The sequence below is a fragment of the Trichoderma aggressivum genome (genome assembly GCF_033847375.1).
Source record: "Trichoderma aggressivum f. europaeum strain CBS 100526 chromosome Unknown scaffold_087, whole genome shotgun sequence".
NCBI classification, from domain to species: Eukaryota; Fungi; Ascomycota; class Sordariomycetes; order Hypocreales; family Hypocreaceae; genus Trichoderma; species Trichoderma aggressivum.
In genome coordinates, this window is record NW_026946453.1 from 1 (window position 1) to 25,077 (window position 25,077).

The 25,077-nt window shown below is 44.5% G+C and overlaps 6 protein-coding genes across 6 annotated transcripts; 3 read left to right on the top strand and 3 right to left on the bottom strand.

Moving 5' to 3' along the window:
* Window positions 1-2,085: 2,085 nt before the first annotated feature.
* Window positions 2,086-2,971, top strand: Triagg1_10803 (uncharacterized protein; the record flags this gene model as incomplete). Its single annotated transcript, XM_062894915.1, has 3 exons — window positions 2,086-2,289; window positions 2,347-2,613; window positions 2,672-2,971. 3 exons carry the CDS (start codon window positions 2,086-2,088, stop codon window positions 2,969-2,971), a joined length of 771 nt encoding a protein of 256 aa, XP_062750228.1.
* A 647-nt stretch (window positions 2,972-3,618) lies between these two features.
* Window positions 3,619-7,386, bottom strand: Triagg1_10804 (uncharacterized protein; the record flags this gene model as incomplete). Its single annotated transcript, XM_062894916.1, has 5 exons — window positions 3,619-6,032; window positions 6,335-6,560; window positions 6,607-6,738; window positions 6,839-7,216; window positions 7,315-7,386. The coding sequence occupies 5 exons, from the start codon at window positions 7,384-7,386 to the stop codon at window positions 3,619-3,621; spliced, it is 3,222 nt and encodes a 1,073-aa protein (XP_062750229.1).
* A 1,320-nt stretch (window positions 7,387-8,706) lies between these two features.
* Triagg1_10805 (uncharacterized protein) lies at window positions 8,707-10,640 on the bottom strand (the record flags this gene model as incomplete). Its single annotated transcript, XM_062894917.1, has 4 exons — window positions 8,707-9,939; window positions 9,998-10,238; window positions 10,287-10,483; window positions 10,521-10,640. 4 exons carry the CDS (start codon window positions 10,638-10,640, stop codon window positions 8,707-8,709), a joined length of 1,791 nt encoding a protein of 596 aa, XP_062750230.1.
* Window positions 10,641-11,706: 1,066 nt separating this feature from the next.
* On the top strand, window positions 11,707-14,175 carry Triagg1_10806 (uncharacterized protein; the record flags this gene model as incomplete). Its single annotated transcript, XM_062894918.1, has 4 exons — window positions 11,707-11,918; window positions 12,174-12,773; window positions 13,017-13,326; window positions 13,381-14,175. 4 exons carry the CDS (start codon window positions 11,707-11,709, stop codon window positions 14,173-14,175), a joined length of 1,917 nt encoding a protein of 638 aa, XP_062750231.1.
* A 5,850-nt stretch (window positions 14,176-20,025) lies between these two features.
* On the top strand, window positions 20,026-20,831 carry Triagg1_10807 (uncharacterized protein; the record flags this gene model as incomplete). The annotated part of the gene is made up of 2 exons (XM_062894920.1): window positions 20,026-20,245; window positions 20,314-20,831. The coding sequence occupies 2 exons, from the start codon at window positions 20,026-20,028 to the stop codon at window positions 20,829-20,831; spliced, it is 738 nt and encodes a 245-aa protein (XP_062750232.1).
* A 1,629-nt stretch (window positions 20,832-22,460) lies between these two features.
* On the bottom strand, window positions 22,461-23,410 carry Triagg1_10808 (uncharacterized protein; the record flags this gene model as incomplete). The annotated part of the gene is made up of 2 exons (XM_062894921.1): window positions 22,461-23,149; window positions 23,389-23,410. 2 exons carry the CDS (start codon window positions 23,408-23,410, stop codon window positions 22,461-22,463), a joined length of 711 nt encoding a protein of 236 aa, XP_062750233.1.
* Window positions 23,411-25,077: the final 1,667 nt, after the last annotated feature.

The following is a 25,077-nucleotide window of genomic DNA, read 5'->3' on the forward strand; positions in this document are numbered from 1 at the left end:
TTATAAATAAAAAAAAATAGTAATTATAAGCTATTTTAATCTATAAATAGGGAAAGTAAAGGCGCGTTTTTAATTTATAAATAAAGAAAATTAGCGCGTTTACACACTTTTTTAATCTATAAATTAAAAAGGCTATAGGCTATAAAAGAATAGTACTTTAGGTAAAGGCAGCAGAATCTTATTTAAGCTAATATTTTTTTTCTAGTTAATTAAAAAGTATAAAAAGTTATACCTATGTAAGGTTATGCTCGTATATTAAAAGTATTATACTTATATATTAATTCCCTTAATTTATTACTTTTTTATTATTTTTATTTATAATATAGCTTATTTTTTATATAAAAAGCTATAATTATTAATAATTAAAAAAAGTATAATTAAATATATAATTATATTATAATAAATATAAAAACTTATTATAAAATATATTTATAGTTTTTACTAAAATAAAGCTAGTATTTATAAAAGTATATAATTAAATTTATATAAATATTAAAGTTAATTATATTTTTATTTATTATTATACTCTTAATATAATTTTTATATAATAAATCTTAGTAATTTAAGGTAATAAAAAATAAAGTATTACCTTTTTTAATTAAATATTAAAATAAAACTTTATTTTTAATTACTATTTTTTTTATTATTATATTTTTTATTACTTTTCTTTATATTAAACTTTTTACCTTTTATTATAATTAATTAATATTTTAAAATATTATAAAAAAGTAAAAATAAAATAAAAAAATACTAATTATATTTATAAATACTTTACTTTTATTATTTTTTTATTATTACTAATATTCTTTTTTATAAAGGTTATATTTATTATTAAAAAGTTCAGTAAAGCTATAATAGCTAGGTTAAAGGAAAGCTATACCCTAGCCTTTAGTTTAAAATCCAGAATTAATCCATAGCTTAACCTAATTAGCTATAACTAACTAAGTTAAACCTTAAAAATTTAGGCTATAAAATATAACTAATTAAGGTTTAAGACTAAACTTAAAATACACAAAAAGGCCTAAACAACCAGGTTTAAGCATAACGCAAGCTTTAAGCCCGTAACTTATAATTTAATAACTTAACTAGACTAAATAAGATTATTCTATTAGGTTATAAAAGGCAGCGATAATCTTTAAAAATAGATTATGTATATAACGCTTTTAAAATTAAAAGACTACCTGACGAGATAATACACTATAAAAGCAATAAACCCTTATAATAAAAAATAAGTTAACGGCCAACTGAAGTCATAAACAGCCACAATGGCTAAAGGCGATAAGAAACTGACGGCAACTACTGCTAAGATAATAGCTGCTACTGCGAAAATTTATAATCCTAATACTATTAGCGCTGTAGAGAAGGTCTGCTAGAGCCTAAAGAATAAATAAAGCAGAAGAGGGTAACCTAAATTAACTATAAAAGAGAAGATGTAAATCAGCTGGGCTAGCTAATAGCTACTAGATAAAGGTTTAATAATAATTATTCTAATCTTAGCTCTTAGGCAGTTTATTCTTTATACCTAGGAGAGTTTTTTAAAATTATAATAAAATTTTTAAAAATAATAATAAATTTAAAAGTTAATTAAAAAACTATAATACTTTTTATTACTTAAAAATATATAATATTATTTTAAATAAAAGTTATTAATATATAATAAATTAGTTTATATTAAGTAATATAAAGTAAATTTTTAAAATAATAAATTATTTATAATTTATATTAATAAAAATAGTAAAATATAATAAATAATTTTATTATATAGTTAATAAATTAAATATAAAAATTAATTTTATTATTATATTAATAATTAACTATTTAAGTTATTTAATAAGTATAAGTATTTTATTTTTATATAATAAGTTATTTCTTTATAAAGTAATATAGCTTATTACTCTATTATCTAAGGGAATAATTATATAAAGCGCTCTAGTAATTAAGTTTAGCACTCTAGTCTTTTATTAGTTAAAGTAGAACAACCTTGTTCCAGGTATATACTTATCTTAGATTGCATAAGAGGTTAGATTAGGTCGTGACATTAATTGTTGCCCCTCGTCCAACGTTAACCTGCGCTTCCGCCTTTCGATGGCAACTGAAGACAATCAAGCCCTTGCTCATGCCGACTATTGGGATAGGCGCTATTCCAAGTCAGAGGGAGAGGCGCCGACGCACGAGTGGTTTCGCTCCTTCTCTGAGCTAGAACCTTTTTTCCAGAAGAATCTTTTCGGCCTGCAGGGTTTGAAGGCAGAAGACGACCCGCTGATTCTACATCTTGGGTCTGGAGACAGTGTCTGTCATCGCTAGTCCCAACCCAGTTATCCAGCTGCTAACCAGTCCTCCGTGCAGGTTATCCCTGCCGAATTAGCGGTTCGCGGCTACAGACGACAGCTATGCATCGATTTCTCCACTGTCGTCGTTGGATTCATGGCTGAACGTCACAGCAAGCTGGAAGGGATAGAATGGAAACATATGGACGTACGCAACATGGTTGGTATTCCCGACAAGTCTGTCGACGTTGCCTTCGACAAGGGAACACTGGATGCCATGATACATGGCAGTCCTTGGAATCCTCCCCGCGAAGTCAAGGAGAATGCGAGTAAATACTTGAAAGAGGTAGGCCTCCCTCTCCAGCGGAACATTGCAGATCATGTCCTTCTGATAACCCGTCAAGGTCCACCGAATACTGAAGGATCGTGGGGTGTTTCTATACGTCACGTTTAGACAACCCCACTTCATAAAGCCACTGTTAAACCCAGATGATTTGTGGGACATCGATATGCAGGTGCTCGGAGACGAGGGCTCCTTTGAGTACTACGGATTTGTGATTAAGAAACACGTTGACTTTTCGGAAGCTGTTGATAAAGGAATTAGAGAGGAAGCAGATGGTTGCAAACCCGAGTTGGAACGGCGTCACGACGGTGACGATTCTCTAATTCCTCTTCAGGTTCCCAAAGGAGACTCCAGCAGCTGAGTAGTTGAAACACCAAAGAAAGTCTGCGCGCTTCTTGCGGAGTCAGCAGCCTGGTGAGACATCACAGATGGAGAAAACGCGATTGAGCCATGAGATAGAGGAACCTTAATCGTGTCATCTCCGAGCTTCAGACAAGTTGACATAGGGCTACCCACCAATCCTTATCCACGAGAAGGTCCAAAGTTACACTACGCAGCTGCACTGTGAATGACTACATGGCTGGTATTTGTTTCGTGCCGACTCTTGGGTCGCCTCTTACAGCTTGCTGTATCTGGTGCACTAGGCCCCTTAAAGGGCTTTGCCCAGTGGTCGAGGTCATCATAGCGGAGTTCCATCACGGAGTGTGTATGCCGATGCTGATCTAGACCTATGAGACAATACACAGTTCATCATATAACTTTCACGAGCATGGCAAGAATGCGAAGACGTCATCTTGGCAGGTCGTGTGGGAAGGCCATGCAAGACACGACAGTACAAGTATCGTGGACTCTTTACTTAGAAACCCGATGACATGGCCGACACGTTGGTTAATAGTCAGACTCTTATGTATCCCTTCTGTGAGTTGAAGTGGTAGGCAAGCTGAACATGAGCCAGAAGGAGCTAGTACTATCATGCCGCACCGAATTACCAGCAACGTTATTTACATTTCAGAACAAGTACTCTGTTGACACAGCAAGAGGAAGTAGGGAACAAAGCTCCTTCAGCATCTTTTCCTGAGCACCGAGCGTCTCCTGAGTATTCACGTCCTTCTTCAAAAAAGGTTTCCCAGTCTCTTCCTCAACACTCACTGCGCATGATATATCGGCTGAGCCCTCAAGGATGAGTGTCCTACACAGAGCGATATTGGCCCTTCGAACAGCCGTGCATAGGGGCGAATAACCAGGGTCATCATTCAAGCCGGTGGCGTCAGCTTTGCCCATGGACAGGATGACCCTGACGGTCTCTATTGTCTCGATGTCGCCCCGGGGGCTATTGAAGATGAGCTCAACAAGAGGGGTATCGTTTGCATTATTCCTAAGGTTGATCCCTTCAGGCCAACGTTGAATCAAAGTTTGGAAAATTTCCACATGGCCACTCCGCGCCGCCTGGTGGAACACGGTTTGTCCTCGTTGATTTATGTGTCGCAGATGAGGTTCAGTCCCGGCTTGTTGACATAGAAAGTGAACTATGTTCGCATGGGCTTCATAAGCGGCCTCACCGATTGACTGGTGTGTGGAAATGGAATTCTGCCAGTCTGTACGCTTCGAACGGTTCTTCGCCAAGATTGCTCTTCTCAAATCTGGATCGCGCTCAGCTGCCTCGAAGAGTTTCTTGACCAGCACAAAGCACCCATTGCGAGCTGCTTGACAGAGAATTTCGTTCCCGTCGTCCAGGAGATTTTCATGCAATTCTCTGATTAGGAAATCAAATATGTCTTCCCATTCCTTTGCAGTGTTGCCGCACAATCTGTCAGCTTCTGACCAGCCTAATACCACTTCATAGAAGAATGCAGCACAACACAGCGTCGACCCAAGGTCCTTGTCCTTGAGAAGGTTGTCGATGGTTGAGATGCTGTTTCGCCTAATTAGGTGTTTGACAGCAATCCAAACAGAGTCGGGCAAGAAGTCTGGAGTCTGGAGATTGCACTTGAGCAGGTCAGCCATGTAAGCTACCGGACCGAACATCGCCGTCACGACTAGAGGATCCAGATGTGACATGACTTCGGGGAAGCTGAATTCTGTAGTGTAAGAGCAATTCGGCCGTTGCCACTGTTCCACCCAGTTCTCAAGGCGCTGAGAGCCTCTGCTGCATAAAACAATCAAGTCCGTTGGATCTGGCCATAGTTTCTGTGACGCATCGGGGAAATGGGCCGTCCAGTACGGGGCAGCGTAAGTGAAAAAGCCCCCGAGTCCGAGATTAGACGGATCAAAGTCCCGGGGCGATTTCAACCAGGGCGATTCAGTCGGAAACTCGTCATTGTCGAGCACGCCTCCAATAGCAAGAAACTCGACATCAGGCCTGTTTCTGAAGCCCGAGGAAAGATTATTCTCCCCACATTCTTCAAAGAGGAGATACTTGATGCAACGCCTGAGGAGAGATCCGTTTAGTTCCGCCCTGCGTTGGACAGCCTGGTTTTGCCAATTTGTTCTCCCAACCAAACTCCAACTTGATGGTGGAGCCTGCAATACGAGCTCTTTGAGAGACTGGTGAACAAGACGCAGTTGAAGATCCTTTCCGTTTCTCACGTTTATGATGCTGACGAAAGGTCGGATGAGGTCAAGCAGTTTCACAGAATGGGCAATCTGGTCCAGTTCACCCAGAGTCGTACGAGTATCGTCATCGATGTCAATAAACACAGCGTAAGCAAGTTCGTCGGCCGTTAGAGGCCGCCGGGCAACGGCGAGCGTCTCCAGGGCCCGCTGTAGATTGTCCTCATTCTCTGGAAAACCCGAGCAAATCTTGTCGAATAACGTCCAGTACAGTTCGGCAAGGCTCTTAGACGAAGGAAGGCGGTTCAACGCACTTTCTAAACCCTTCTGATTTTGTATGCGAAGTTTCCCAATGTACTCCAGCGATATTCGTAACCAAATCGCGCAGCCGTTAGCTTTTGCGGAAAGCACATCCACCACTTTTTCGCGAGTATCTTCGGGGATATTGATCTGGCTGGCAAGGTAATTCGCAATGATACGGTCCCTTTCCTTCGACAAGCCTAGCTCGATTCGGCTGGCGGCTGGCGGCAAAGCACTTTCAATATCATCGTCATACCTGGAAGAAATGAAAACTTTCAGCCGAGCGTTGTGTTTGAAGAGGTCATGAAAGAGGGAACGCAGCTGAATCCGAGGATAGACCTCGCATTCGTCCAGGCCATCTAAAACAATGAAGATCAATTGATTTGATGAAGAAACAGCGTCGTATAAGAAGTCGCGCAACTTATCATCGGACTGCGTTGGATTCACCTGGCTTTGTGACTCCGTCTTCTTATACCAGTCCGAGAAGCAGGCCTTGAGGTCGGGCTTCCGTTTGAGCAGTTGCCATAGGAGGCTGCGGTAAATATTCCCAAGCTTTGTAGTTTCTTGATCGCCTTTGCAGTAATAGGCACAGACAAGATGCCCCTGTGATAGATTGTCCACAACGTAAGCAGTAGTTATTGTTTTCCCGCAACCCATGTCTCCGAACAAGGCCAAGAGATTCGAGTCACGCGAGTTCAATCTCCAGTAAGAGAAGTGCTCGTTGAACGTAATCTAGCTGCACGCTTCGTCGTCACGTCGCTTCAATTCATTATGATAAGCGATTTCATTTCCTCTGTTGATGTCAAGGGTATCACGAACTGCCAAATTCTTCAGCTCAAGAGATCACAGCACCCGTTGAGGAGTCAGTACTTACTCAAAGTGTCTACTTGCTCATCCTTAATTTCCTGAACAGTGGCAAAACTCTCGGACTCGAGCAGCTTGGACAAAACGTCTGCATGGGCATTGAACGAGGAGATTATCCCAGAGAGTTCTGGTTTCAACCAGTCCATAGCCACATGTATGATGAATCCAGATTTCTTGAACATGACAACGCTTTTGTGATAAAACTGCAAGAGGTCTTTGTACACATTAACCAATGCCTGCCAGGAGTTAGCCGCAATATCTACAAGTCCCATTGTAACTGACATTGTATATATCGAGCATTCGACTGCGTCCGTTGACAACCTCATTGCACCGCTCGATCGCTGGGATGCGTTCAAGAAACGATTCAATGTGACCTGTTATATCATCGGCAGCACCGCAGATGGCAATAGCGATCTAGAAGTCCATCAAGTATCAGCTGTATGTTTAACGAACAACTTCAGAAGTAACAGTAAGAGTCATGTCCAAACAACAGCCAAAAATATCTTTCACATACTGAATTGACGCTTTTAATGAGCCCAAGCGCAGTCCCCGCAGTCGGTTCCACGCTGGCGAAGGGGCTGATGAAGTCGATGGTGATGCGAAGCCGCTCTAGATACGGACTCACAGCCCTCAGACCTTTCCGAAGAAGACATTGGTCTCCATGCTTTTGATCAGTTTGCTTCAGTTGTTCGAAGAGTTTTCTGATCTCGTCCTCTCCTGTCAATTCCTTCCTTTGGTCTTCACTAAGTGAAGACCAAGCTTTGCGGTAGGCGGAGGCCGATATATCCGAACTGCTTGCTATAGAGTCAGGGCCGTCGGTGATTGCGGCATCGTAATTGCTGCTATTATAGCTTCCAACTGTTGGAGTCTGTTTCGGCTTCGGGCTGTAGTTCTGGTCCGTCGGTGTCAGCGCCACAGTAACATCCAGGATGATTAGGACAAGATGATGGATCGCTTTCCCTCAAGCAAAGAGGATCCTGTAAGACCCACCTCTTTTTCGGAGTGCCCAGGAGTAAGAGAGGATGAACCCGTAGACGACCCCTTGCCAGATTCAATAGGCATTGGTGATCCGTTTGTTTCATAGTCTTCGTCATTGCTGCTTTGAGCTTGGCCGATGGCGGACGCGGGCAATCTTGGCTGCCACAATACCTCGAGTTTCTTCCGTGCAGATGACTGAATTGGAAACGACGTCGACTTGTGTGCAACATATAAGGGGACAATTCAATAATCACATTACCTTTGGTCTTTGTTCCAATCCATTTTCTACTTGAGGATTCGCGCGATGAGAAAACAGAGTCATCTTTAACTCAGTATTTGATGGCTATATGTATCGGATAATGGACTATCAGAAGGCTCGCGGAACCGCAACGGAGAGAAACGTCCTTCGATACCAAGATTCGTTGAGTTTGAGAAATACTAATCGGAAAACCATAAAAGCGGGCGACAAGCGGAAACATGGAAGAGTAGGTTCCAGGAACTTGGGCTTAATAAGAGCTGGTACGGTGGTCGTGAATGACGATCATGAAGGTGGTAAACAACGCGGTGTGGTAACTCATAGGTAGGTAATAGGGGGAAACGGGTTTATTTTTGGCTGCACTCCGGTGTTGTGTGCAATCATATGGTTCCGAGACGCGCCAGACCGTCTTGTGCAACCATATCGCTGCAGGAAGCGCCCAGACCGGCCCTGGACCAAATGGTTGAGCGCGGGGGGTTAATCAATATCAATTTGAAACCATCTTCCTTTGGGGTATCGTGGCGGTCATCTTGGGTCGTGAATGAACCAGGTCTTCTCCCTAGAGTCATCTCATGTTGGAGGAGCACATCCTCTCAGTGCTTTCGCTCCAAAGGGGAAGAATCAAGGTCCCTCAAACTTCAAATGAGCGTAATGTTGCTTTAAAACGGTGAAGCCCAAAACGCGGGTGGTGCGGTCAGACGCAAATGAGGCTTCCGTCTCAATCAGTCGACGCGACACAGGAGCGACGCTTGTGTCGCTGTTACACTGAGCCTTCCGCTTAAGTCTTGGCCAAGAAAGCTAGGTTCCGCAGACATGGGTTTATTGCTGCGTCAAGTTCAGGCGGAACTTGGTGTGTTAGTATAGAGCAGGGATAGTAATAGTCCTGGAGTAGGCAGAATGTTCGTTGTATGTTTTCCTTCGTATTGTTTTTAAGTTTGTATATCGTATTGCTAGTATTATCTTCACGCTGACGTGCTGAGTATTTACGGCTACACCTCTGACTTGCCTAAACCCGAGAGGCTTGCTAGAGTTGTCTTCTATGGGCGCCTTGCTAATATGGTGAGAATTGTAATGGGGCTTGTTGACAATACATACATAATAAGCCTTGTTTGGGTTATATTTGTGTGAGAATTTCTCCAACAGGATCTTCAGCGTCCAACGATCAGGTGGCTTCCTTGGCTGTTGAACAGCTCACGCATGGCCAAATCTTGTTTCTCATGCTGCTCAGCCGCCAGGACCATGCGATCGAGGTGGTCATCGGATATGCGGTCCTCAGAGTTGGGAATGAGAATAGACTTCTCTGCACCGGTGCCCGTGTCGTAGGCTACAGCCTTGATATTACCACTGGAATCAAGTTCCAATGTAACCTCAATGTGAGGGATACCGCGAGGCATGGGCGGAATATCTGTCAGCCAAAACTGGCCGAGCAAATTATTGTCACGGGCTTGATAACGCTCGCCCTCAAACACTTGGATGAAAACCGAAGTCTGGTTGTCGGCGGCTGTGGAAAAGGTCTGGGTCGCAATGGTGGGCATGCGAGTGCTACGTCGAATCAACTTGGCCATGGCCCCAGTACTTGTTTGAACACCCAGTGTTAACTCGCTGTACTGTTTACTCATAGCTTCGCGGAGTTCCCATGAGCGTTGCGCGCTGAGCCATACATCAGGATCGTCAGAGAGACGAGCCGCCTCAAAGGCAGCACCGAAGACTACCGCCCTGCTGCCTTGGATAATGTTGATGACGTTCTTTCCTTCAAAGAACTCTTCAATGAGAGTCCGAACTTTGGGAATATGTGTGGAGCCACCAATGAGGATAATGTCATCGATTTGGTCTTTGCTGACATTGCTGAGCTTGAGAACTCGTTCAGTCGGCTCCAAAACTTTTTCAAATAAGCCCATGCTTAATTCATCGAATTTGGTGCGTGTCAGGGTCCCAGAGAAATCTCTTCCCTCGTGGAATGACTGAATCTCGAGATGAGTGTTTGTCCGCGTCGACAATTCTCGCTTAGCCTTTTCAGCGGCACGATAGAGCTTTCCCATAGCTGTGGAGTCTTTGGTGATGTCGATTACATTCCTCTCGTTGTAAAGTACAGTAAAGTAGTTGACAATCACCTCATTAAAATCTTCACCACCAAGGCGGGTTTGGCTATCGTCGGCTAAGGTGTCGTATAAGCCCATATCATGATACAGCAGCGACACTTTCAAGGTACCACCGCCAAAGTGATACACAAGGACATAGTGTTCGTCATCAATATATTTGTCGTTAAGGCCAGCACACCCTAGCCCTACAGCGTGCACGGCTGCCATGGGTTTGCTGACGATTCGGAGAACATTGAGGCCGACGACGGACGCGGCATTTACGAGACCCAGTCGCTGGCTGCTCTGCATAGGAGTTTAAAAAACTGTTTTTGGTGTTTGATGAGCTTTGGATGCGACTCACGTTAAAGCCGGTTGGAGCTGTGATGACAGCATGAGTAACCTTCTTGCCGAGATACACCTCTGCTCTCCTTCGCAAATTTGCAAATATTCTAGCATAGACGTCCTCTACCGGGAATTGCCATTCTAAGCCGTTTCTCTTGACGCTGAAGACCGGCTGGCCCTCTCGGGAAGCTAGATTGTAAGGCAAGTGGTCGATATCAGCCAAGGTCTGCTCACCACTGAGATCGCAGGGAATCCAACGCCTCCAGCCCGTTAGTATACAGCGTACGTAGAGTGATTAGAGGCCGTACTCAATATCTTTCCCGACGCCGACGTCGGTTGTCTTAAGGTTTACTTCCAGCGAACCCTTCACAGATTTGCCCAGCGAGAAACCAACATCAGGGAAGGCGACACATATAGGAAGGGCTGTGCTTCCCTCGTTGTCAAGAAGGAATTCAACCTTTCCTTGCTGCATCACCGCAACGCGACTATTTGTTGTGCCCAGATCCTAACCCTCATGAGTTAGCAAAGTCCTCCCGGCGTACGCGACTGTGGCCGAAATCCCCTACGATCCCGATGACGGTTCCTGTCCAGCCGTGGCCACCGCCATGGGCTCCGGCAGCATTGAGAGCAAGGAAAAGACATAATAGGAGAACAAGAAACATTGGAGCTTCAATGAAATGGCGCCCGGATGTGTGTGGCCGTGAATCTTCCGGGAAACCTAGGGGGTTGAAAACAGTTGAGTTCTTGATTGGCAGAGTGGTGACAGAGTGTGCGAATAAACTGGCGCTAGCAAATAGACTATGGGGCTGGACATAAGAATATGCGACATGTGACAGTTGGATAGGTTGAGAGGGAAGAGTGAGTAGACGACGTTTAGTCAATTCATGCGTGAGCGTTGGCTGTAACAACATACATGTGTTGCGACTGAGGATTTCGGGGGTGGAAGTGGCAACATCGCTTCAATCCCAATGAATCATAGGGCAGTCTCTGCCTTGGCCTGCGCCAGCTCCATTACATTTAGTAGCACCCCAGTCGAGGAATAACCGATCCATTGGTAGTAAGCGCCTTAGCACGGGTGCGGTAACCGCAATAATAATAATAATAACGGAACCATGTAACTCCATATTTGGAGTCTTGAGATGTAGAGCCTAATTCCGAGAGAAATTTGAACTATCAATAGGAAAGCATCCAGGCTCTGAAAAATTGGTGATATCGCAGTGTTAAGTACCAATATGCATACGAATGGTTAGGGTTCTACTTACGAGCAATCGCGGCATGTAAGCGGCTACTGTGACGTGGTGAGTTAAGAAATAGGATTGAGTTAGTCGTTGAGCATTGCTGCATTGCCGAGTTATGTAGCTGCAACATTGGAAAGCCCCAAAGCAATGGCTACATTTACCCAAAGCATCAAAATTGAAAAAACGCCTGCTCTGTTGCGCTTGAGGCAAGTGAAAAATAGATATAGCTGGTACTCGTATTGGCTAAGAGGCTCGTTGATTGGTTATAATGACATACTCCGCACTCTCAGCGGTATTCCGCAAACTAATTGGGTGCCTGGTATCATCAATGGGCAAGGTTAGGTTGCAGTAAGGCATAATATTGAGTCGACCCGATTGCATCTTGATTTTCAACCTTTATCTAATGCCGTCTGATACATTGAGTCATTAACTTTCAAACCTGAGAGACTTCATCCGAGAAGATTACAATCCTTTCGAATGCTTGTTCGAAATGAGCATCGCGGAAAGCAGGTTTGGCGACAATGCCACTATCCACCAAGGCAATGTGTATCACTATTCTTCCGATGGCGCAAGCGATCGCTGCTTAGCCGATTTGCGATCTACAGACCCCCGCGACGACAAGATTCGGAATGAGCAAACAAAGGGTGGCCTCTTGAAAGAGTTGTACAATTGGATCCTCGAAAATGACAAGTTCAAGTTGTGGTATGACAACGACGACACCGAAGGACAGCTGCTATAGATCACGGGGGATTCAGGCAAGGGAAAGACTATGCTGGCATGCGGTATCATCGACGAGTTGGCAAATCAAACGAGAATTACTAACCCAGAGTCTTAGATAATACTATCTTACTTCTTCTGTTAGGGTACCGACTCACGCATCAACTCTGCTGTAGCCATACTGCGCGGCCTTCTATACCTTATTATTCACCAGCAGGCATCACTCATCTCACATATTAGGAGCAAATATGATATCGCAGGCAAGGGCGTTTTCGAGGACGTGAATGCTTGGACAGCACTATCACATATGCTTCTCAATGTTCTGCAGGATACGGGCATCGATAACACGATATTAGTTATCGATGCAGGAGACGAATGTGAGGCAGATCAAGCAAAGCTCCTAGATTTCATTCTTCAGCACTCATCACTACCTCGAGTTAAATGGATTATTACCAGCCGTAATGGGCCTATTATTAAGCAGAAACTAAGTACTTGCAGCTCACGGGCGCTACTCAGCCTAGAGCTGAAGGACATTGAGGCCAAAATATCTGATGCCGTTGATACTTACATTAAATATAGCGTTTCACGGCTGGACTTGGTGCGGGATGACAAAGAACTCCAAGATGACCTTGAGAAGGCAATGCGGCAAAAAGTTAACGGAACATTCTTATGGGTCTCTCTTGTTATGAAAGAACTTGAACAAGTAGAAAGCTGGGACGCTCTGCATGTCGTCGATGAAATCCCATCGGACTTGAAAGAAGTTTACGCCCGCATATTGGGACAAATTCTGCAGCTGAAGAGAGGAAGCCACATGTACTGCATGCAATTGCTTTCAACGGCGTGTGCGGCATATCAACCACTCAGTCTCTCTGAGCTAGGGTTTCTTTCGAACTTACACCGTGGGATAACTGAGAAACCCAGGGCCATCCGGAGAGCTGTGACTATGTGCGGCTTATTTCTTACCATACAAGACGAAAATATATACCTCGTTCACCAATCTACCAAAGACTATCTCTTGAATAAAGCTTTCCGGTTTATTTCCCCAAGTAGAGTAAAGAAAATTCATCATTCCCTCTTTTCCAGGTCGCTCCATGGCATGTCTCAGATCCTAAAGCGCGACTTGTGGGACTTGAAGGCCCCTGGAATTCCCATTGATGAAATTATGACTCCAGAACCCGATCCTTTGGCAACAACACGTTACTCTTGTGTCTACTGGGTCGACCACTTATGTGATGGAATCTCAGAAACCTGGACTCAAATCAACGACCTTGACGACGACAGAATCATAAATCAGTTCTTAAAGAATCGTTATCTGTATTGGATAGAAGCTCTTAGTCTGCAGCGTAGTGTGTCTTACGGTGTAACAGCACTCAACAAACTCGAAGCATTACTAGTAAGTGCCCGTACTGTCACCTAACACTTCCGTGCTGAAGACTCACAATTTTAGCAAAAGATGGAAAAGAAGCAACTTATGCAATCAGCAGATATCATAAGAGACGCCCGTCGATTCATCTTTACGCATAAGAAAATGATTGAGATTGCACCGCTACAGATTTACGCATCCGCACCCCTATTTAGTCCTGCCGAGAGCCTAATAAAGCGGCTATTCAGTAAGGAAGAGCCGGCATGGATTGCATCAAAACCAACCATGGATGCAAAATGGGGCCCCTGCCTCCAAGTACTGGAAGGCGATGAAAGTACGAGATTAGGTATTACCTGCTCAGCTGATGGCCAGCGACTCGTAACAGCATCTGTGGATAAATTGATCATATTCTGGGATTCTCCTAAGGGAGAATGCCTCTTGACTCTAAGGGGCCACCGTGCAGAGGTTAGGTCGGCTGTCTATTCGGCAGATTGTCAAAAGCTCGTCTCGGCTTCAGACGACGGCACGATCAAGATGTGGGATGCGAGGAATGGCAATTGCCTTCAGACATTCGAATTCAAGAACCATAGTTACAGCTACAAATGGGTTTCAGTTACGCTATCATCAAACGGCAAGCTAGCTTCTACACTCTCGAAGAAGAATGACCTCATCGTTTGGGATTTAGCAGATATTCCCTCACAGATTCTCAACATGCCTGCTTCGGCCTATTCAAAAGCTCCGTCTTCACCCTTTGTCGTCTTTTCAGCAGATAACCCGCGATTTGCCATCCATTGGTATGGAGAGATTGATATCTGGGATATAGCGACCAACTGTCCCTGGGGCCAGAAAGCTTTTTCAGACTCTACAAGGCAGCTGTAATCAACCAACGCGGGCAATTACCTTCTCACCAAATGGTCAGCAGTTCGCTTCCTTTGCCGCCACCGAAGTAGGCATTAAAATTTGGAATATTGAGACAGGAAAGTGTAGAAAAGTATTGGCAGTGGATGGAACTATGCCGAGATCTGTGGTGATATCAGCGGTGTTCTCGCCAGACAGCTTGCGAATTGCGTCTACTTTTACTAAAGGACATATCAAGATTTGGGATACATCTACGGGAGACTGCCTACAGACAATACATAGCCCGAATTATGCGCCTAGCTTTTTGGTATTCTGTACAAATAGCCGGGAATTGGCATCAGCTTCAAGTGAGGGGACAGTCAGAATCTGGAATCTAGATAGGGGACATACCTCTCCGATACTCACAACCCCTATTCTTCAAATCCATGGTGTCTACTTCTTGAAGAATTCCAAGTCGATAAAAACAACATCAGATGGTGAAGTTACGTTCTGGAGCATGTTGGATGGCACTTGTTCCCAAAGTCTCCGAAAACAAAGCTCGGAAACACCTCGAAAGATGGTTTCAGAAAGTGGACAGCTAAGGCAAGACAGCCTTACACAGGTGAAAATACGGCATATAACAACGATGGAGGGCGCCGACCAGACGTTCTTATCTCCTGATAGCAAGGTACTTGGTACGGGGAAGCATTCTACGAGCTCGCTCTACGAAGTGAAAAGTTGGGATGTGGACGAAGGCTGTTGTTTACAGACGTTTCCGCACAGAGGGCGAGTGAAAATGTTCGCGTACTCGTCGGATAACCAGCTAATGGTGTCATACTCACTATATGGGAGAGACACGTATGGTTTTTGGAAGCGTTTGTCCATCATCAAGACATGGGACGTGGCTACAGGCGCGTGCCTGATGATGCTTGATAAAGTTGTCCCGCGGATCGATAGTCTTTCCTTTGATCCATTTAGCAACTCTCGTATCCAAACTAATATTGGAGTCATGGATTTGAACCTTGGCAGTTCTCAAATGCATAGCAAGCTATCATCAAGAGAAGTTATTTACTATGGCTATGGTATAAGCCTTGACGGTATGTGGATTATGAACGGCAAGGAACGACTGCTTTGGTTACCTCCAGATTACCGAAACGAAGCAATAGCAGTACTGGGATCACAGATAGCTATTTGTGTTGTCATCCGCGAGTCGAATCGCCTATTCTTGATAAGATTCATCAATGAATAGATCTGTAATGAAGGGAGTTAATCATATTGTCTGGGCATGACGTCTAGCAAATTGAGAACATGACTAAGTCGAAGTCAGGAGAGAGCTACAAAGAGGTTAAACCTCGTCGAGCCTTCATTAGAGATACTGTATTCTTATCTCTAAAGATGGAACTTAGGATGCCAAGGATGGAAGAAATTGCACTCCATAGAAGAGTCTAACTGGACCCCAAATTATCCACTACTTACGATCGAATGCATCGCTGGTTATGAAGAGGCATAAAGGGTAATCAAGCCGTTTCTTGGATCTCAGACTTTCTCCACCAAAGATTGATCCAAAACGTTATTCCAATACGCAATGTACCTTCGAACTACTGGGCATCTGCTTAAAACTTCTTATGCCACGATGTTTTTGTTGCAGTTAAACTTGGGAGAATAGATGCGACAAAGAGCTAAACTATGGATTAGTAAATAAAGATATTGAAACTGCCCCTTGGATCTAACTTGATATATGAGCGCTTGACTCTTTATACAAGAAGCCAGTCTCCTCCTAATTGACCAATCCTAAATATCCAATGCTTCGGGCCAGCGTCCTCCGGCTCTTCCCACTGCCACAACCTACGTAATATAGCGCCGGTATTTACCACATTCAAGCATCTTGTCTCAAGCCAAAATTTCTCCAAGCAGCCTGATATAAATTCCCTGTGCAACTTCTCGCGGGATTCCAATCCCGCAATGACCATTGGCCAGAGTATGCATTTGAACAGGTTGGCGTCACTCTCTAACACCTGAATGACGCTAATAAGTCGACGCACGAGATGGTCTTGAGAAGTTTCCTCCCCAACGAGAGCGTCAAGAACGCGTCTGCCATATATCTGAGCCCCAAGTTGATAAGACGCTGCTAACTTTGACAGGCTTTGAATCTGCACCGAAGTTGAAGGCAGCCGTGGTAGTGTTGCCGCCCAAGAAGCACAATCAAAGTTCTCTATAGATCTAAGCACGTCATTTACTTTCTGAGTACGAGCTTCAAGGTCAGCCTCGCCTCTCGGCGGTGAAGATAAGAGAAAATCTCGACAGGAAGAAAACGTTCCGAGAGCGGCTAAGATATACTCGGGGCATCCCAAGTATGAATGTTCCAGCTTCTGCTGCAGTGGCCGTTTGGCTTCATATAGAGGAATAGGCGTTTTTGACAATATTTCTGGATTCGCGTATGTTGGTCCGAGGTTTTCAATCCTGATAAGAGGTGGTTAGCGGTAATCAATGTGGCAACAATGGCTATGTTGAACAAACTTACACGTAAATCTGCCTGGAGACGAACTCCCGTATACTTATAAGATATGTACCAAAATCTTGTTGTCCTGTTCCTTTTGGCCTGGTGTGAGTTTCCAGCTGGGTGATTAAATTCTTGACACCTTCCAGATGTATATTCCAAGTACCGCTCCCCGATTCTAAGAGGTCAAGAAACAGTAACAGAAACGCACTCGTAATCGTTGTGTCTAATGCACGCAGCTTAGGATCATTCACAGCATCCGAAAGCCCTTGTAACGTCTTATGTTTGAAGCGGAGAGCGGTGTGGTCGGTGTCTGTTAGCATTGTGGACGAGGTTACCGCCCCACCCTGAGAATATGAGAGCTTTGAATTTGCCCTGTGACGCGATGAGAGTGAAATAATAGAAGACAGTAAGAGTGGGCTGTCGAAAGCAACCCCAATTACGTTTCTTAACGGGTTCACGGTGCTGTCATACATAATGAACAGCTTGCAGACGCATCTGCTATCTGAAGTATGGGTCAAACCTTGTTCAAGTTGCACCGACGTGAGGTTTTGAGAAATGTTTATACGTACAATAATCTAGGTAATACCGAGTAGTCTCGTCAAGGTTGGACAAAAGAGGGTCATCTAACTGCGTGATGGCAGTTGACCGAAATGAGTACTCTATTATGTGCGCAAAAAGTCTGTCAGAAATAGGGATAGTGTAGTGAGAGAGACCAATCACTCATAGAAAAGGAACATTTAACTGTAGCTTGGGGTATCTCACCTCTGTTTCCTCCATTGGCAACGAGTACGGACCGTGGATGTGTGGCGGTTCGTACGTGTGAAACATCTCTTGCAGCCAACGTCGGTCCGAACAGAGTCATTTCCTTGGATACACCGGTTTTATTTGCAGCCGTCTTTCCTGTATCCTTGGTCCTATATGCAGCACCATTCACCCACCGTAATGGTCTGGTCTGGGTACATTGTAGTCCGGCTCGGGTGCATTTCTTGCACGGCGGCCGATCCATGCGGCATTCCACGCGGCGACGGCGGCATGTATAGCACGAAGTATCCATGGCCCGTAATTGTATTTTGTGGAACTCTTCTTTAACGAGCAGAATGATGGGGATGGAGGAAAACACCGAGAATCCGGCGTGGCCGAAGTCGGGGGCATGAGAAATGTTGCTCTTGGCACCGCGCAGAATGAAGTGGCGACGCGAAAAGTGTTACCAACTTGGCTTGTACATAATCGCCGATGTCTGCGATCTAGGGTGAGCTGAGTCCTGAAGAATGGAGGAGAGCTTTCTGTTTATCTCTAGCACAATCACCGCGCTCGACTCGTGAAGGGCAACCCAGGACTCGGATAGATCACATCAAGTCCCGCCAACATTCCGGGTAAGCTATGCCTACAAAGGAAAAGATTTGGGAATGGAGACGTGCTTAGGCGTCCATGTTGAGTTAGTCCCAGCGAGCCCAGCTTACCATCTCTAGTACGGATGGCTCTTTATCCGATTCTGTGACAATTGATCAGACCACCACAAGAGCGGGTAGCGTCTTTATTCCATTGCTCGGTTTGACACCCTGACAGCGGGACTGGTGTGTATGTAACTGCATGTAGGCCATAAGTCGGCATTTTATTTTATAATAAAACAAGGTTATTTGGATGACCTTCCGCCGCTCCAATCGATGTGATCGCGTAACGTAATAGAGTCGATGATCACTTATATTAAGCTATCGGCGTGCCCAAAATTACGAGGACTTACATTGTAACAGTCTCAAACTTATTTCCGAGCGGCAGCTTTCGTGATTTTGTAATGAATTTGATTCAAGAGAGCGACATTAAGCCGCTTGGGTTGCCTGTCGTTAGACAGAGGGACCTTGCCAATCCAGTATGAACGTGCACCAGACCTCAAAGGATAGCACCCCTTTGACACTCATTTGTGATAGATCGCTAATATATACCCCAGAGTGCATTAGGTTTTGGCAGTTTTGCAACTACGTTAATGGCTTTGTCCCTGTCTGCCATGGGCTTCCGAGGAGTGTCAAACCAATCCGTCTTTGTAGCAAACCTCTGTTTTCTCGCTGGAATTGGGCTCTTGATCTCGGCCCAGTGGGAAATGGTCAAGGGCAACACGTTCAACTACACAGTTTTGGCAGCTTTTGGTTAACACATCCCCCAGAGTTTTCGTGACTTACTGAGACCAACGTCTGACATCTTCGGATAGGACTATACTACGGCGGCTATGGGGTATTAATATTACCTTCGATGGGCATTTTCGAGTCATATCAGGGCCAGACAGCCGAGTATTACAATGCGTTTGGAATTTACCAGCTTGGTAAGTCATTCTTATCTCAAGGAGCGCACCGACTGAGAATCTAATATCCACATAGTTTGGTGCATACTAAATCTCTTTTTTTTAATTGCATCTTTGCCAACGTATGAACCTATCTTGAAAACACCCTTAGACCACTGTTAACATTAGTAGCGGCGGTCCCAATATCGTTGTATATGGTGCATTGGAGCTTTCATATGTTTTCAACTGTATATCGCACTTTGTTAGGGCAGATGGTAATGTTGCGACCAGTACTAGCCTCATGAAAGCAGCGGGCGCATTTGGGTTTATCTCATCTCTGGCTGGCTTTTATATGTTGGGCCATGAGCTTTGTCAAGATGTTTTACCCTTTCGCATCCCGGTGTACAACACTGCTCGCCTTGCTGGAAGAAGAAAATCGAGCGACCAGAATAACTGAGGGATTAAATATACGCATTGTATCTAGAATAACATTGTCATAATAATAGCGATAATGGTAATAGTAATGATAGCAGGAAAGCTAGATCTTACCGAACATGAATGAACAATGGCAACTCCGGGTTCACTTAGCGGCATCTGTCTGTTTGGCTCAGAAAGTTACACATGTCTGCAGCAGCGCGAATCGTGGCTAAATAGTATCGGTACACCACGCTTTATATCGGAGTTTTCCTGGTAATCAAATCAAACATCGGAGCCCGCTAGCAGGAGATGTAAGACGGCTTGGCTTGATCAAGCGAGTCAGCATCAGTCGGGACCATGACGTATCATCTTCCGCCACTCAAGGTCGTATCTTGCCCCACGTAAAATAACTACCGGAATAGGGAGTGGAGCGATAGCGGCGGTACGTGAAGTTCCTCGGAGCGAGCCGCATTCTCCTTACACCCGCACGGCATGAGTCTTTTCTCGAAGAGATTATGAGCAGATTATGAATTATCTGATGCGGAGTGGTAACTCCGGTCCTGTTACATCTCTGAATGGCGTAGGGACGATAAAGAAAAGCTATAAAGTAGCAAACTGCTCGCCCTCGCCTCTCCAGGCATCCCATCGTCATTATCACAATTGAACAATTTCTTGTCACACAACTCATTGCCAGGCCTCAAGCATGTGTCAAGACGAAGTTGCTTCCAATGGCTGGACCAGCGTTCCCAGACATGCTGGGACTCTCTTTGGTGATCGGCTATCTACTGTTGAACCATTGCCCCTTACCCTTAGTGACCTTGGATTTCCATCCAGCGACCCTGTAGTGGCGAAGACGGTTGATTACGTCAAGGCAACTCTCCACCCTCAGACTTTTAATCATTCTATGAGAGTGTATTACTTCGGTGTGTAATTCATACCGATGGAGTATCTGTTCAGGTATATTGGTTGCGTGCTAATACGTCTTTTGAAGGAATGGCCATCACCAAGCAATATTTTCCAAAACAAGCTGCTGGGCTTAACTCAGTTACCTGGGCTCTTACTTGTCTGCTCCACGATATTGGGACCGCGGAAGAATTCTTGACTGCCACTAGAATGTCTTTCGACATCTATGGCGGCATCAAGGCTCTGCAGGTCCTCAAGGATTTTGGAGTCGCCAAGGACCAGGCAGAGGCTGTTTCGGAAGCCATTATTCGGCATGAAGATATGGGAATTCATGGTGAGATTGCGTATCTCGGCCAGCTGATCCAGCTTGCCACAACGTACGATAACACAAGCGTCCACCCCTATGTCAAGAACTTTGGAAAGTTGTTGCATCATACGACAACCGCCCATATCAACGAAGCCCACCCCCGAATGAAGTGGTCTTCGTTTTTCTCTGGGACTATTCGCAAGGAGATGACCATTAAACCGTGGTGCCATTCAGGAAACCTCCCCAACTTTGACAATGAAATTGAAGCCAATCCACTCATGAAGGAATGGGAATATTGAAGAATAGGTGATATAAGTTCAGAAGATATCACACAAATGTGTAAATAGACCTTGACTGTTTTATTACTGCAACTGTCTATTGAATACGGAATATGCAATGATGACCTCGGGACACAAATAGAAGCAAACATGTCTTATCTCCTGTATGTTAGGAAAAGGACCAAAGTATAGGCAATACTATCATCACTATAGCCTGTATTGGGGATTTTCTGTTTATAGGTTAAACTAGACTGTGGGATAGCCGCGGATCTTCCATCCTCAAGAACGTCTTAAAATAACAAATGCATACATTCGCTAGGTAATGAACAGTATTACGGCGTCTAGTTGGCTTACTACTGCAGGCGTAATGTGAAAAACACCGATGTCATGGACAAGAAGTGGATTTAGGGTCATGGGCATCAAATTGTGTAAACAAAAGCGAGAGGCAACTCCAGATCGTCGGCGTTGGGTAGCTTAAACGATAACGAGCAGCAGCATAGGCAATACTATAATTCACTACCATACGCCGTATCTGGCTCCGCTAAGCTGTCCATTAACCCATCGCTTATTGGCCAAGTCCAGTGAATGTCGTGAAGAATTACTTGTCCGTTCACACAGGGAAGACCACTAATACTCAGGTGACAAATCATAGATGCGATATGACATGAGCATAAGACTAGCCAGCTTATGTGATAATGTACTTGCATCCTTGTTGAATATTTGTCTACCTAGAGCATGCCATAGCATACCAGATTGCGTAACATATGTCTTATACATATTACAACACAATATATAAAGCGCTGTGACTCCTTCTCGAAATTCTCTTCACGATCTTTCACAATTCTTCACAGGCATCCCCCGCTTTCCATCTCTAATCAAAGTTCTATAAAGTATTTACAACGGTCAAATTCATCGTACGCACGTAATTCTATAGCTGATTTTACGCACTTGCTGAATTACATTTAGGCTTTCGACCCAGCTATGACCGCACTCCTCTTCTTCGGACGCTCTGCCTCGGCAAATCAACTTCAATTATATACAGGCGCCAATTGCAATAATCCAGATGGTGGCCCGGTCGAGATCACCGAGCAGTGTGTACTTGGTGGACCGAAGCAAGGCGGCAGTTTCAGAATTAAAAATATCTTGGTCTCCAGCGACTATGGAGTAACTGTCAATTTTGATAACAAGCCGAATTGTGGCCTTGGAGTTGCAGGACCACCAGGATTGACCATCGATCCCAATATCTGGCAGTGTTTCCAGAATCCTAGTGGGGATCTTGCCTACGTTGGGCTCTTTTGCAATTAAATTTAGGGTTACATCCTTTGACTACCGAGTGGCAACATCAGCAACGGGAATTATAAAAGATTCACATGTGTTCGTCAATAACATGAGACACTAATGTATAGGTGAGTACAAATGCGCTTGTCGTTGGGTTGTAAACTTGCTATGTTGTTGATAGATGTGATTAAAATAGAATTTGAAATATCCATGCTTGTTTCTTCTGCTGATTCAGGCCAAGAGGCCACATTATCGAAAAACAACTCAATCATATTATGCCGATTTAAAGTATTGTAGACGTTGGCATGGGCCTCTAGCTAGTGAGCATACTCTTGGTGGTCAGGCCATGTAAATAGAAGTCTCTACTACGCCTCAACCAAACAAATCATTGAACCATTGCCATATCTCTACGAAAACCCCCTTCATCTTGTTCCACGCCTCTTTGACATTTTCCCAGACATCTACAAGCCACTGCGAAATAGCATTGTGCATGTCTAAGAACAAATTGAAAATTTTATCAGTCAGCTCTAGAAACTGGTCGTATATGAGGACCCACGCATCTGCTGCCGTCTCCTGTTGATCTTCTGGTTGATGTTCAGTAATTTCAACAGCGTTATCGTATGACTTATCGATACTATCGATAGACTGCTTCTTTGCTCTCTGGCGGGCTTCTCTCATCCTCTCCATGGCCGTTCGTTTGTCTACTCTATCGTCTTGAAGCCTATCTGTGACGACCTTGAGATCGTCACTTAGATTTTGATGATCCTGAATAAGAGCCCTGGTGATGGGTTCAAATTTGTCATCAGAGGCAGAGTTTGCACGGAGTAATGTCAAATGATCCTTCAGCTTCCCCGCATGCTGGTTCAGTTTCTCAACACCATCCTCAGCGCTGTGAAGACTTTGATGGCCAATGCCAAAGGACTCAGGGTTGGCCAAGTATGCCGTAATGTTAATGGTGCCTTGAGATTCTTGAGCCTTAATCTGAGCTTGAGCACTTCGAAGTCGCAATTTCCAGGTTGGGGCCTCGGTGGCAGTAGAAGCGACAGTAGTCATTGTATCTGCTACATCAAATTAGCACAACGAACACATGTGATTGTCAAAGGAGGACCAACATCGGTTAAAACAGGCAGCAGTTTAGTATTTGGTTTTCTGGATTGAGTCGTCGCCGCATGAATACGAAAAGCTTTTGTTGGTATGAAACTTATATTTATCTGTTGATACTCAAATTACTTCTGTTTCCGTGGCGTCAGCTTGTGTCTGCCACGCCGATTACCGCACTATTAAGTGGAGTAAAGCATACCAATCTTGAGTTGGCCAAACATAACGGACTGTGAATTGGAGGGATTTGATGCTTGGTTCAAAGTGCTTTATCGTATCCTGTTATGAAGAATGTTTACCTGCTAGCAGGCAGCTGAAATATCTTGTCAGCTGAATTAATGGCCGCATGCATTGAAGGCGCATTTCAGCTACTCAAAAATGACACACGTTGCCTAACTGGGTACAGAGTTCTGGATATGCATGCATTCGAGGACCATGGACCATTGTCGATGCGAATTTATACAATGCCAGGCACCTTGTCCCGTGTGATTTACTGATTTCAGCGCTCCGTTTAGAGAATTTTATGAGATCACTCCTTACTTTTATCTTCGTGAAATATGTAGCTGCCTTGTACTTAAACCTGCACAGGCTTAAAGATCATGCGAAACACTCGTACAACACTGCCTGAGCAGGATGGCATTCCCTGCTAGCGCATACAGTAGGCTATTCAAGCAGGAAGCTGGCCGCTTACTTGACCAGGCCATGCTTTATACCAATAATAACGGAATGGTAATTAAGGTCTCAGCATTCTTGATTGCTGCGAGCCTCTTAATGCGGATAGTACGCGTCCATGTTTGAAGGAATATCGGAGCATCGTCTAGCTTGAATAGTTTTCATATATCGTTAGATGAGGTGCGTGTTCGAGAAGGAGGAATTGTATGAATAGCTCCCCAATAGCCTGTTTCTCACTCTAACAAATAGCACATCCCCCCTCATAACCACCATCATAAATCCACCCAAGAAGTGGCACACACTCAAAAGAAAGACCTGATGCGAGGAGGTGACTGAATTTATCTAGATTCTAAAGGGCGCGCACACCACCTTTCACTGCAGCCAACACGACTAGAGGGATCTGCGATTTCCCACTCAGCGAAGCCAATCTCCACGACATCAAAAATCTCACTGATGATCGTGATGTGAATAACAATGACCAATACCGTGATACGGGAAACAACCATCAGAAGCCTAGAAATAATGTGGAAAGACTTGGTGCAGCGAGCTTGGCCATGGGTTTCACCTGCGGTTAGTGTGACTGACACACGGGCTTCGACATGTCATGGAAGAAAGCCAGCTCAACGGCTTTGACGAGTATGCCTCTTTTTTTTCTTTCTAAATTGATGCCCACATTGATCGGTAGGTTTGTATCTGCAAGCTTGAACACTACTAACTAATGCCGTTGAGTGGCACATGATCCATGTAGCCAACTGAACGAAGCGGCACTCACGCGACTACACCATCAGCAGAAAAAAGGCTCGATTCATGCAGATGTATGTCGATATGCTATCATCTGAAGGTGTGGATAACTCTGCTAGGCAATATCAGCAGAACGCCAGAAATTGAGACACATGAGTGGTCCAAGTTAGCATGAAGCAAGATCCGTCACAGCCTATTGGTGGGTCGAGATACCGCTCGAATCTGCTCGATGAATTTGAGAATTTCCGCACCAGTAGCATACCCTGCCTCCAAGATGGTGATCCAAACACAAGCGGGGAGCACCAGAGCTTTGCCGATATTGTAAAAACCTGGTTGAAGCACGTCGTGGCGCCCATGGAGAGAACACCTTCATTGAAGTGTTCAACAAAGGCTTCGCAGAAGACTCACGCCTAAGCCTCCGGTACAGTTGATGACCTGCTGCAGATCACATCAGGAACCTAAATGGCAGAGTGAGGCG